The following is a 13,204-nucleotide window of genomic DNA, read 5'->3' as shown; positions in this document are numbered from 1 at the left end:
GTGTGGCCAAGGTTTCCAACCCCTTTAAGTTTGGGTCACAGGCACAGGACGCAAAGGATACACTTTTAGGGGACTTTAATGGGCAATCCGTTTGAAAATGCCCACTTTTTGGTTGCATCTGAAACATTTATCCGATCTAAGGGGGGTACGGGCTGGTGATTTAGTAGCAGATGTTTCTGCAGCCTCTTTTACTACAAGTGCGGACAAGGCACTTACAACCTGGGTCAACTTATTTATTGATGTCCGCATCTCTGACATTTGTGCCTCCATCCTATCGATTTTATGTTCCAGTAAACCCAGACGATTGTCTTTGAGTTTTGGGGTTTTGTCCCCCTGAGATTGATATTTGGGGGTCGATTGTGTTCTCGACACTTGATTCGATTGTGTTCGAGACACCTGTGCAGATGAAGACCACTTACGAGTCGGAGTGTAGGATTTTGGTTCCTCCCTACCCACTTTCGAAATGCACACCTCCCCCCAAACTTCTTCAAAGGCCTGCCAAACCGCGGGTTTCTTTTCACTCGTTTTCCCATGTACTACCCAGGATGTATGGGTAGTCCACTGAAGAATTTCCACTGCCTCTTCTAGAGAGCTTGGCTTCATGTTAAGCTCCCATTGCCCGGCATCCTTATTTCTACACCCCTGGCAGAAAAGCATTATGCATTGTTGCTCTAGAAAATTATCGGGCAATTCTGGAAAACCCCTTATGGCCAGATGTGATACACGGTCTCCCATTCAACAATATCTTCATCCGACTTCTGTTGTGCATAGTGAAGCAAAACAAATTCACGACGAAATTCACGACGTCGTGAATAATTCGCGACGAAATACACGATGTCGTGAATTTCGTCGCCAATTTCGTCGTGAATATTCGCGATTTGGTCTATATGCGATTCCCTTCAGGGCCACCATACAATATACCCAGCAACTGTGGGCAAAAAACATGAAATGCAAATTTTACACAAATCAATACACACAGAACAATTAGATACATGTACATACTCTGCACAATTTGACCTAATAAGTGCTTGTCACAATGTCATTTACATGTACATGTATTATTCAAGTACATATACTGAAAAGGTTTTAGGAAAAATATGTTGCTTTTTCAAACGTTCTTTGGACTTAAAAATGAACTCTGATCTACATATTTTCCCACTAATGCTTTTAAGATAGAGTACTATACTTACAGGGTAGGTTTTATTTTGATAGAATCATAGAAACTGCCTAAATAAACCATCATTATTGCTAACTTTCAGAAATTGAAATTTTGGCGCATAACAGCATAACATATTTAAAACAAGAAAAAACTCATGCAAATCATTGTTTCTCAAAAAATAAAAAAGACTAAAAGCCTATTTTTATCTTATTTGGTAACAGTAGTTTTTACAAACAATATCTTTGGTATTGACAAAATTAAAGCTTAATATTTTTTCAACTTTTCAAATAAGGAGTAGCATCAGTAATTTGAAGATCAAACTATTCAAGTTATGAGAAGTTCATTATGTTCATAAAACTCTCATCAATTGCCCACATTCTGTCAAAATATTCCCTTGTTATTCAAATTGACATATGCACTATTATTATGGCATTGTTTCACTGATCATTTTAATGTAAAAGGTGTTAATGTTTTGACCATGTCACCTCCTCCCCTTTTTGCAAATACAGAGGATGGGTTTTCATACATTGTGCAAAAATTTCTACATCCGAAAAAGTAAGTTATCACACACAGGTTCATCAGAGTGCATATTCTGCACATGAGGTCTTCATTATCATTTATTCTAATGAATAAGGTTAATGAACTTTTGTATTTTGGAAGGCATGGCAGTTTCCATGCCAATTTCCCCAATAACCTGTTGCAAAAACAACAGTGTGGTGCGTCCCTGTTTTGGATACTCCAAGCCATATACATAGAATGCGGCAAATGTACAGGCAAACGCCTGCAAGATTCCGGAGGGCCTGCATATCTGGATGCCATCACACCATATCTCAATATCACTGGGCTCCAAGGCATCTCCATGCAGAACAATTGACGGTGTTGGTCCCAAAGGTTCCTGCAGGGTTTTGAAAGAAGAAAAAGAAACGTACACAAAAATAGTATTGGGACGAAAAAGGGTATCCAAAATGGGGAAATGCATATAACTGGAAAATAACTCAAAACAACCAAGCATTGTGCATGTAGTTGGAGACTTGCATCATGTTCTCTCACATTGCCATAAGCGATCTACATTACGCATTTCGTTCCTGATGTTATTTAATGTGGTGGGTTAACGCCGAAGAGAATGTTTTGTGGGGGTGATCAAGTGAGGGGTGAACATGGAATGCATTAGAAGAACGTTGCGGAACAGAGAACTAACAAGCAATACTTTTGCTCTTACCTTATCAACAGAGTACAAAGAATCCTTATCTCCAAGGAGAAGTGGGACCAGCAAGCAGCAAACCTCTGTTTTTTAAGGCTGAAAGAGAAACATCAAACACTCTAAACCATCTTAAAGACTCACTGTAACCATGATACGTATATAAGTATATTAAAATAGGTGTTAAATTTTTTTTTTACATTTTTACATATTTCATCTCTACATAACTTTTTACTTTATTCATGAATGATAATCAGATTTTGGTTGTGCATAGCCGATGATTGTACAACTTTATGGGTATAATTTTGGATCCACGGGTTATTTCATTTTGTTGCTTTTACGCATTCTTTTCAAAAATTAGCCTCAGATTTTGGTGAATCTGAAACCCTCTGCGGTAGAAAATAATTGTATTCATAAAGCACTAAATGCAAATGATGGTGTCCGATGAATAGAAGCATTCATTGCTAATCTTGCTATCCTTTATGCGCCTCACAATTTAATGCAGGAATTAGCATCTGTAATGAGGAAGGCAAAACATTCCTTATTTCAGGTGCTAATCCCTGCTTTATGTGCATCATGAATACAATTTTTTTTTCTACCAGAGGGTTTCAGATTGACCAAAATCTGAAGCTAATTTTGAAAAGAATGCATAAAAGTAACAAAATGAAATTATACCCATAAAGTTGTACACTCATCTGCTATGCACTACCAAAATCCCATCATTCATGAATAAAGTAACAAGGTACTAGAGATGGAAAAATGTAAAATGTTAACACCTAGTACAAAGTCTAAAACAGCAACAAATAAAAAGGAAGATCATGTTTCATTCCCCCCCAAGAAACTGTGTGCATGTTAGCCTATGCTGGGGTGTGTGGGTGTGTTGGGTGTGTGTGTGTGTGTGTATGCACGCTTGTGAATTTTGTGGGGTTTCTTATTTTATAATTATAGGATACACATTAATACTAACATGGTTATTACTTTCAGATTTACATTAAAATTGATCAAGGATAAATGGAATTAATTTGTTTAACCATTTACTAAACAAAGCAAACTTACTTCCAAAAGAAGCATAAAAGTACATGACATGAGTACCGAACAGTGATTCAAAATATGTATGCAACATAATTCTTGAAAACTCACAAGAAAGTCAATGATTTCATTTATTTAAGAGTGTAACTTGTAAAATCTCGATAAGCTCAATTAATCAATTTATGTCAGCATATACAATAATTTTCATTATCCAGATATTCAAAAATGAATTTAAATGGGCTTTGAATACAGAATAAGAACAGAAAATGTTATGCAATGATGAATGTTCATGATTACAAAGGCTGACATCTAACACTCCCAACAGTGGTTTATCTTAAATGATTAACTCCAATTTTGATCCCATAACCTGCTCCTACACACATTTTCATTTTGCACTCTTTCCAAATCAGACAAAGTATTCGTGATACTTATAAAAAGTAAGCGTATTTAATCGCTGTCGCTGGACTCCATCAAACTACTGCCACAAATATCACAGATGTATGGAGTCCCAGATCTTCCAGGGGTGCACTCATCGTGGGACCATCCACTGCACTTCACACATTTAGTCCACCGTTCACCAGGTGCGGAATTCGAGTAAGAGTCCCCGCAAACCAAGCACTCACAGTCGGCAGGCTCTGCAAAGTTCTTCTTCTTGTTCACCCTTTTTTTAGTTGGCTTAAGTGTTTTGGCCTGCTTCTTCTGCTGTTGTTTTCTTGTTCCAGTTTCTCTTTGTCTGGTGTGCTGGTAAGAATGGCTGACATCCGCTTTCGTCTACCACCTCGTGCCTGCTTCCTTGGACCTGCTTTAGGGAAAGGCGCGATGACTTCAGGAGACTTGGTGATCGTCGTCATTCTAGGTGTGTCTCTGCTTGGTCCTGGCTGCATGCTATGTTGATCCTGCAGCATAGGAGAACCTACATTTTGCTCTGTATGTGGGTGTGACTCATCTTGACGGACCTCATCTGGGCGGACGAGTTCTGGTTCCTCTGGAACAACTTCAGCAGGTTCATCTGAAGTTACCTCAGCTGGTTCAGCTTGGGTGGCCTCATGTGGGCGATCAGTTACATAGTTTGGAAGGAACTCGCTTTCATCGAAAATGTTGCGGTCGAATGGCGCAATTCCTGTGCATTGGAACCCCTTAGGGATGTTGGTCGCAGTTGCAGCCCGCGGAAGAGCTTCCTTCACTATTACTGGAATGTCATAAATGGTCATTGTCTTCCCCGGATGAGACTTCATCCATCACTGGCCTCATTGACGAATTTCTTGAATGGGCCAAACACGCTTCGATCAAGCGATTGAAGCTTGTGGGAGCAGTGAGGTGGGAAAGAGACAAGCACTATACCATGGTCGCGGCAGAAATTTATGACAGAAAGTGCAACATGAGACTCGTGATTATCCAGCAGCAGCAACACTGGACGATCCTTGGTGCACCTGGTCACTTCCTGAAAGTGTTTGAGGAACTTTAGGAAGTCATCTTCCTTCATCCAACCACTCGGATTAGCAGAACCACAGCATCCAGGTGGGCCGTTAGCTATGAAATGCTCTCGAAAGTTCACTCGAGGGAAGACAAGCATTGGAGGTATGCTGTTTCCGCTTGCACTCACAGCAAAACAGACAGTCACAAGCGTCCCACGCTCTGCGCTTGTGACAGCTCCAACTTGTTTGACACCTTTTTGGGCTATGATCTTTCTCGGCTGCTGAACTGTGGTGACCCCGGTCTCGTCACAGTTGTATATGTCATTGACTGCAAACTTATACTTGTCAAGAACGGCTCCCAAGTTGTCGAAGAAGGTGTCAACATTTGCCTTATTGAAGCTTGTGGCTCTGCTTAGGCTGGTTCCTTCTGGTGTCCGAATGGAAAGCTGTGGGTGCCTTTTCAAAAATTTTGCACACCATTCTACACCTGCTGTTTTGTTTTCATGCCACGTTTTTGGGCAGTTGATACTATTCTGGAGAGCGAATTGAAAACTTAGTTTCCTGAATTCTTTTGTAGTCAGTCCATAATAAATCTGCGAGGCGAAGATCACTTAGTTCACTAACATATCTTCCTCTTCAGGGTTGAATACCATGCGTGGCTTCGCATAACCAGTTGTTGGAGTTTGTCCCTTGCGTATCTTAGAGCAATACCTCTGCAAAGTCATGAAGTTTTCCTGCATAGAATGAAAATAAAATGGGAAAGAAAATCATAACTTTCAAATCAGGTGCTATGCTTATATAATTCATATTCATGAGACTAGTGATATAGGCATACCTTTCGACTAAAATTAAAATATAATTAATACTGATCATTTATGAGTTAAGATTTTATAAATCAAATAACAATGAAGTATACATTTACAAGAAATGTTTCGAATCAGTCAGCTCTACTCCATATGCTGGATCATTAATCCAGCATGGAGGACCCTTCCACGGCGCTGTAAAGAAATGCTTTGATAAGCTTCTCTAATTCGCTGTATCTATACTCACATCAAACTGTTCTGCAACATTTCGAAGCGATTCGTTGTTATCTATCACACGCCTAGCTGCAACAGCCATAACATCGTTAGGTGTTGAACCTCTGTTTGTTTTTCTTTTATAGTTACGTGGCATCATGAATCAGACTTCCTGTAGGAAACAAAATAAACCATAAATTCAATTGAAAGTGCATTGGGGTAAGTTGTTACACCACTCGATTCTCCAGACGGGTCAAGTTGTTACACTGTAACAACTTGACCCAGTGCGTTTTCAAAAACTTGAACACACGTAGCCAATAGACAATCAAACATCACGTGTTGCTACTTTCACCAAAAGACAGCCAAAACACGCTTCTTTCAACCACAAACTCATCACTCACCTTTGTGCAAGTTGCACCTCTGCCCAGTCAACGATGATGAGATGAGCATATCCCGTCCAAATAAAGCCATTAATAATTTATTAACCAATTCCCTTGCTGATGAAGGATTTAGAAGGGACACCTGGTCCTGGGTGAGGAGAACTTCTCCTGAAAATGTCTTGAGCTGAAAGAGCACACACACACACACAAAAACCCATAACAAACGATGATAATAAATGGTAACTCATTACCAAATCAGTATCAATTTGCATGCTGTGCTAAATAATTCCTGAAAATTGGGTCATTCCACAACCTGCAATTATCGGAAATGGTATGCATATTACGACTTCACTTAGAAGCAAGATCGCTTATAAAGTCTAATCCACATGTGTGCAATGCATCTCGGGTCATTTTGTTTCATTTGTTAATTTTCATTCATGTTCATATTTCATGTAAAAAAATTCTAACTTTATGGTGATCACTCAGATCTCAGCAATAAAAAGTCAGATCAATGCAAGATCAGTACAGTAACTTGAAGCTGCATAGAAATAATATTAAATTTCTTGGCCTAAATTTTACATGTGATTATAATTCATGCAAAAAAGATTTTTTCATAATTGTTCATATTTCATTACACAATATCAGTGAAAATAAAGCATATCCTTTTTTTTATTTCACTTACCTCTCAAGAAACGGAGACCTTTTAATTTCTTTAGACACAGGAACATTAGGAGAATTGGAAGGAGGGGGTGTAGCTGAGGCAACAGGTGAAGATGGTGTAGCAGGTGTGCATTTAGTTGCATGATTACAGGCCTCCTTAATATCTGCGACTTTGATACATCAAGAACTGGAATGAAATGTTCATCAGAACTGAATAATCTAGAGCAATTTCATGTCAGTGAAAACTATGCACCAGATATTACGACTTCTTGGAAGGAATCATGTCATTAGAAGTCAAACTGGTCTTGAATTCACTCATTGACAAAGAACAGGTTACACTTCAACAGGTGAATGACCGCATATCTTCCTTTACTATCATCAAGGGCAAGATCCTCATGAAAGGTCTCTTTGCTCCGTAGAAGTGCCGAGTCGGGGGTGAGCTGTCTACGGATGATTTCCTTTGGGGCCTTACAAAAGCGACAAGGATAATTAGCACTGAAACTTCCAACAAACCCAAGCGATTCATGGAGACCCAGATTGTCACCAATAACCTGAAATAAAACAGGTTCTACAATCCCTTAGAAGTCGGTGCTTGAAATTTCAAGACCTTCCTTTTCAAGCACCTGGAGATCGTCCACTATTGCTGACAAAACACTGTCTATACCATATTTGTTAACAACTTTCCTCTTGGCACATGCAGCAAGCAGAATGTTATTTAGTGAAGCCTGATATTTGAATAGAATAGAATGAATAGAAGAAAGTATAGCCATAATAGGCTAGGCCGCCTAGACCTAAAGTAAATTTTTATATAAATCTAGGCCCCAGTCTAGACTGAGCTGTTGGTCTAGGCTTTACTTTAGGCCTGTTTTCTAGAAACCTAGATCTAAACAAACTCCCCAAAATGTATAATTAAGAACTCCTCCAAACAAACATATGGACCTAAAAGAGAAGTAGACCTAGGCCTAGATCTACTTAGAATCTACATAGATGTCTAGGTCAAGACTAGGCCTAGATCTAAGTTATAACCGTCGTTTGAATTTATTTAAAAGTTTCTGACATTTACTGTCATATCACATTGGTGAGATTAGGGTCTAGGCCAACGTAATGTTGTTAGACTGCCGAGTGTCGTACTCGTAGTTTAGCAGAAAAACCAAAATACAGTCGGAGACAGAACTCAAGCTTTTGGTCTAGGGCTAGATCTAGGCCTAACTCTAAGTCAGATCTATTCTAGTCCTACATGTAAATCTATCCCTGTCCTAAGTAAGGCTAAGCCAGGCTAAGTCCTGAATGTTGTTCTAGGCCTAGACCAATACTAATATAGGTCTATATGATGTATTAATATACTATTATATAGCTGCAGTCTCGGTTGCTCGATCCACTATGGCATGCCACTACTAGACTAACAAAGACAAAGTTACGTTTTGCAGCCTTCATGAAACTAGTAAAAAAAGTAAAAAAACAATGTTTAATACTCCTGCAAACAGACGAATATTATAGATCTAATTGGGCCTAGGCTAGATCTAGGCCTAATGTTAGACCCAAGACTAGTCTCAAAAGTTACAAAAGTTTTCCCTTAGGGGGCCTAGGTCTACTTAAACTGAAGTTAGAGTAAGGATGTCGAGAGGAATATATTCAATTTATATTTTGACAAACAATACATGAAAAGTAATATATGGGACTGATACACAAAAAAACTGTGCAAGTCACTCGGTTTGAGATTGAAATGTTTTGGTAATTAACAAAAATATAGATAAGTTGAATTAAAAATTCTTACCATATATGTGTGATGAATGCTCTTCTCTTACTATAATAGTTGTAATTAGTTTCAATAAAATCCAAATTTTTAAGAAAAAACAACTTTAGTCACATTTTTGCAAGTTTTTTTTGCAGTGACCTCTGCAGCAATTTATCATTAAGAAGGTCACTGAAGGTCATAGAATTTGAGACTTTGGCTTAGCCATATCGCCTGACTTGAGACAACTGTCTTAAAGTTTATAGAATATCGTTAGGGAAGATTTCTTAGACAAGCAAAATGCTAAGACAAATTGCTAAGACTTAAGCAAAAAGCTTATCTTGTTTATGGAATACGGGCCCTGATGATTCATCCTGAGCAGCGCCCTGCTGTCGTAACATGCTCAACGGCTTACCACTGTGTACACGCGCTTCCACAGCCTCTTGGGTGGCTGGCGAGACATCTACCTGTTCTCTACGTCCGCACGGCTAACTGCTTCCAATCGTGGCTTCTGCGCCGGTCTCTTCTCTATGCGTCTTCCTCGGTCCTTAATGTCCTGCCTCTCCGAGCGTCAGTCAGGAGTCTGTGCATGAACCTTCCGTCCCTACTGCCTCCGTTATACTCCTTACCGCCCTCCGATCTTCCCTCTTTGGCCTTGGTGTGTTCCTTTCGCAAATGTGCCACCAGGTTGTCCCGTCTGTTGTACACCTTACTGCACTGGTCACAGGGGAAGTCTCGTCGTGATCTGTGCCGGTCGTCGATGTGGCGATGCAGACTGCTCCGATGGGCAAACACCTCCCCGCAGTCATGGCATTTGAGGCCTCCACGCCCAGAAGACCTGTGTCTCATTCTGGCTCACTGCAAAAACAATAAGGACAGACAAAAAAAACATGGTTAAGTGCGGCCATAACAGTTTCAGAAACAGTGGCTATTCTCTATGTAAATCTAGTGGGTTGTCTTCTAATTCTGGGTGGATTTCTCCTGGGGGCTGGGACAGGGATATTTCTAGGTGCCGGAATAGGGGGTGTGATGGGTCTGGGAACTTCATTGATTACTTCGATCTCCTCCTCCATGTTGGGATTCTGCTCAATATGACCGGACACTTCCAGCTCGGCTCAAAGAGCATCCCCACTTACACTCTCTTTCAGCCATGATTGCAGGGGTTCCCCCTCATAAGGTTTTAACCTGTCCACATGGACCACTTTCATTCTCCCATTTCTCTTTTCCTGTATCCTGCAAGTAAGGTCCGACAATTGGCCAATGATCAGGTAAGGGCCTTCCCACCTCCGTTGGAGTTTCGGAGACAAACCCTTCGTCTTTGCTTTGTTGTGGAGCCATACAAAGTCACCTAGAGCCAAAGAACTGCCTCCTGTCTTGGAGTCGTAGTTCCTCTTCTGCCGCCTGGCACTTTCAGCAAAGTTCCCCTGGGCCCTTTCGTGGGATGCTCGCATGCGTTGCCTCAACGTGGAATTAAATTATGTGTTTCTATCTGGGCTCCATCAACCCTGAAATAAGCCCACATCGCCCATATAGATACCACATGGGGCCCATATGGTTTTGTTATGTGGGTTTTAGGTGGGAAAACCCATATGGGCCCCATATGGGTTTTATATGTTCCTATATGGGCTTAGGCGATCCATAATTATGCCACTTCGCCCATATAGATACCACATGGGGCCCAAATGGTTTTATTATGTGGGTTCTAGGTGGGAAAACCCATATAGGCCCCATATGGGTTTTATATGTTTCTATCTGGGCTCAGTCGATCCATAATTATGCCACTTCGCCCATATAGATACCACATGGGGCCCATATGGTTTTATTATGTGGGTTATAGGTGGGAAAACCCATATGGGTTTTATATGTTCCTATATGGGCTCAGGCGATCTATAATTATGCCACTTCGCCCATATAGATACCACATGGGGCCCATATGGTTTTATTATGTGGGTTCTAGATGGGAAAACCCATATAGGCCCCATATGGGTTTTATATGTTTCTATCTGGGCTCGGTCGACCCTGAAATAAGACCACATCGCCCATATAGATACCACATGGGGCCCATATGGTTTTATTATGTGGGCTCTAGGTGGGAAAACCCACATGGGTTTTATATGTTCCTATATGGGCTCAGGCGATCCATAATTATGCCACTTCGCCCATATAGATACCACATGGGGCCCATATGGTTTTATTATGTGGGTTCTAGATGGGAAAACCCATATGGGCCCCATATGGGTTTTATATGTTTCTATCTGGGCTCGGTCGACCCTGAAATAAGACCACATCGCCCATATAGATACCACATGGGGCCCATATGGTTTTGTTATGTGGGCTCTAGGTGGGAAAACCCATATGGGCCCCATATGGGTTTTACATGTTTCTATCTGGGCTCCGTCGACCCTGAAATAAGCCCACATCGCCCATATAGATACCACATGGGGCCCATATGGTTTTGTTATGTGGGTTCTAGGTGGGAAAAGCCATATGGGCCCCATATGGGTTTTATATGTTCCTATATGGGCTCAGTCGATCCATAATTATGCCACTTCGCCCATATAGATACCACATGGGGCCCATATGGTTTTATTATGTGGGTTATTGGTGGGAAAACCCATATGGGTTTTATATGTTCCTATATGGGCTCAGTCGATCCATAATTATGCCACTTCGCCCATATAGATACCACATGGGGCCCATATGGTTTTATTATGTGGGTTCTAGGTGGGAAAACCCATATAGGCCCCATATGGGTTTTATATGTTTCCATCTGGGCTCGGTCGACCCTGAAATAAGACCACATCGCCCATATAGATACCACATGGGGCCCATATGGTTTTTATTATCTGGGTTCTTGGTAGGACAAACCATATGGGCCACATATGGGTTTTACATGGTACATATGGGCCCCAGTAGGCCCACATGATTCCCATATGGGCCCCAGAAACTTTGCTATCTGGGAATCGTCAAATTCATAAAATTCAAATATTGTATATTTGAAACAATAAAAAACAAAAGAAATAGTGAATGAATGACATCATCTACTCTCTAATTTGCATATCAATGAGTTGAGCATAGAACTGTTTTGTGAAAAATAAGCAACACCCCAAAATGTCATAATTTTCTTATTTTACATCTGATTTTGATGAAGTTTTCAGCGTTATTCATGTTCGATTTTTCTCTATTTATTTAAATCAACTGTTTTCTGGGTGGGACTTGACCTTTAAGTAATCCAACTACAATGGCCCTACAAGTTGTATTAATAATAATTCAGACAGTTGATCGAGCAACACCAAACAAATATCCTATTTTCCACTCTTTGCTCTAAAACACAGATTACTCCATAATCACGGGCTCTTTCATTTGCGTATATGATTTGCATATGCATATACCTATTACGTGCAAATTACAAAAGTTTACAATTTCTGAACTTTATTTGACATGTGATTTTGATGAAATTTTCAGTGTTATGCTTGTTTGATATTTTTTATTACTTTCTGTTGGGGTGCTTTGGACATTGATTTGGAACAGTCACTATTTTAAGAACCAGGAAGAATAAATTATTTGCAGTAATGATCCTTTGTCTTTTTTACTGACATTAAAACAACTTATTAAAAAAATTGTCTCTTTATTTTGAACTTGCAAGGTTGAAAAATAGCCTTTTAAAAATCCAATTAATATGAGGAAGATGAATGAAAGAGAAGTTGAGTTGAGGTCAACTACGCAAATTTTTTTACTGTAATGATTTTTTTATTGAAGAAATTGTTTTGTAATTCTAAATAGTTGTGGTTTATAATATCCATTAATATATGGCAATGTTCAGTTTTGCGTAGAATAAACAAGCATTGATATGTTGATACATTAATTCATCCCATGATTTGTTTTTTACTTGTGATTTATTTATATAAATTTTTACACAATCATATCAGCACTTGATTATGAAATGTAAAAAAAGTATACTAGATTTACATTAATTATTCTGTCATTTCTTTGAAGTATCAATCAGTGTGTGAATTCTTTGCCAGATGAGCACCATATCCTCGATTTGTTAGTCTTTCATTAACCAAGAACAGTCAAAAAGACTTTTCTCGAGTACAAAGTGAAACATATATGGAATAGTGATCTATATCTTCCATGATATGCAATACACTGGTTCGTATGATTTCCACTAGGCAATAGTTTTTACTCTCGCCCTGCTAAAAGTAATTGGTATATAAAACAAATATTGACTCTTTTATATTACCAGTCAATATTCGTATACTGATATCTTTATTACGTCTTGAGAGTTGGCTTCTTGTTGCTGCCAAATTCTTGTCAAATGTTATTTATATGATTGCATTTTTTTAATAAAGTATTTTGAATGTATGAATTGACTTTAATACTGTTAAGTCTTATTTTGTAGTTATTGGTGTATGTGTGTGTCAGTGTGTGGAGGGGAGATGGGTCTGGGCCCCATGGCATCCCCGTTGCATATAAGTTTAGATTATGGTAAGTTTGCTATCCAATGGTAACGATGCTCGAAAGCCCATCAAATCAAGGATTCCTTGTCATATGCCTTTAGATGGTATAGTTACCATAAAGATAAGTTTTGTGCAAAGGGGTCCTGTAGTGCCAA

The 13,204-nt window shown here is 39.5% G+C and overlaps 2 protein-coding genes and 1 long non-coding RNA gene across 3 annotated transcripts; all 3 read right to left on the bottom strand.

The window, feature by feature from the left end:
* Positions 1-849: 849 nt before the first annotated feature.
* Positions 850-2,475, bottom strand: LOC121424347. Its single transcript, XR_005971362.1, has 2 exons — positions 2,379-2,475; positions 850-2,054 (listed from the first exon to the last, which is right to left on the bottom strand). It is a non-coding gene; the product is annotated as an uncharacterized LOC121424347 (long non-coding RNA).
* Positions 2,476-4,042: 1,567 nt separating this feature from the next.
* Positions 4,043-4,597, bottom strand: LOC121424222. Its single transcript, XM_041619830.1, has one exon. The coding sequence runs from the start codon at positions 4,595-4,597 to the stop codon at positions 4,043-4,045; it is 555 nt and encodes a 184-aa protein (XP_041475764.1).
* Positions 4,315-9,052, bottom strand: LOC121424221. Its single transcript, XM_041619828.1, has 4 exons — positions 9,005-9,052; positions 7,214-7,408; positions 6,219-6,381; positions 4,315-5,411 (listed from the first exon to the last, which is right to left on the bottom strand). The coding sequence occupies exons 1-4, from the start codon at positions 9,050-9,052 to the stop codon at positions 4,618-4,620; spliced, it is 1,200 nt and encodes a 399-aa protein (XP_041475762.1). The 3' UTR covers positions 4,315-4,617.
* Positions 9,053-13,204: the final 4,152 nt, after the last annotated feature.

Source organism: Lytechinus variegatus, chromosome 11 (assembly GCF_018143015.1).
Source record: "Lytechinus variegatus isolate NC3 chromosome 11, Lvar_3.0, whole genome shotgun sequence".
Classification (NCBI taxonomy): domain Eukaryota; kingdom Metazoa; phylum Echinodermata; class Echinoidea; order Temnopleuroida; family Toxopneustidae; genus Lytechinus; species Lytechinus variegatus.
Note: the sequence above shows the minus strand (reverse complement) of the source record. Positions and strands in the feature narration are given on the sequence as shown.

Bases quoted from the DNA above. Each gene is read 5' to 3' on its own strand.
- LOC121424222 (XM_041619830.1), bottom strand. From the start codon at position 4,597: ATGACCATTTATGACATTCCAGTAATAGTGAAGGAAGCTCTTCCGCGG.
- LOC121424221 (XM_041619828.1), bottom strand. From the start codon at position 9,052: ATGTCTCGCCAGCCACCCAAGAGGCTGTGGAAGCGCGTGTACACAGTG. The intron at 6,382-7,213 runs GTCATTCACCTG...GTGCTCTTTCAG, and splicing joins ATAGTAAAGGAAGATATGCG to CTCAAGACATTTTCAGGAGA. The intron at 5,412-6,218 runs GTGAGTGATGAG...TAGTGAACTAAG, and splicing joins GAGGTGCAACTTGCACAAAG to TGATCTTCGCCTCGCAGATT.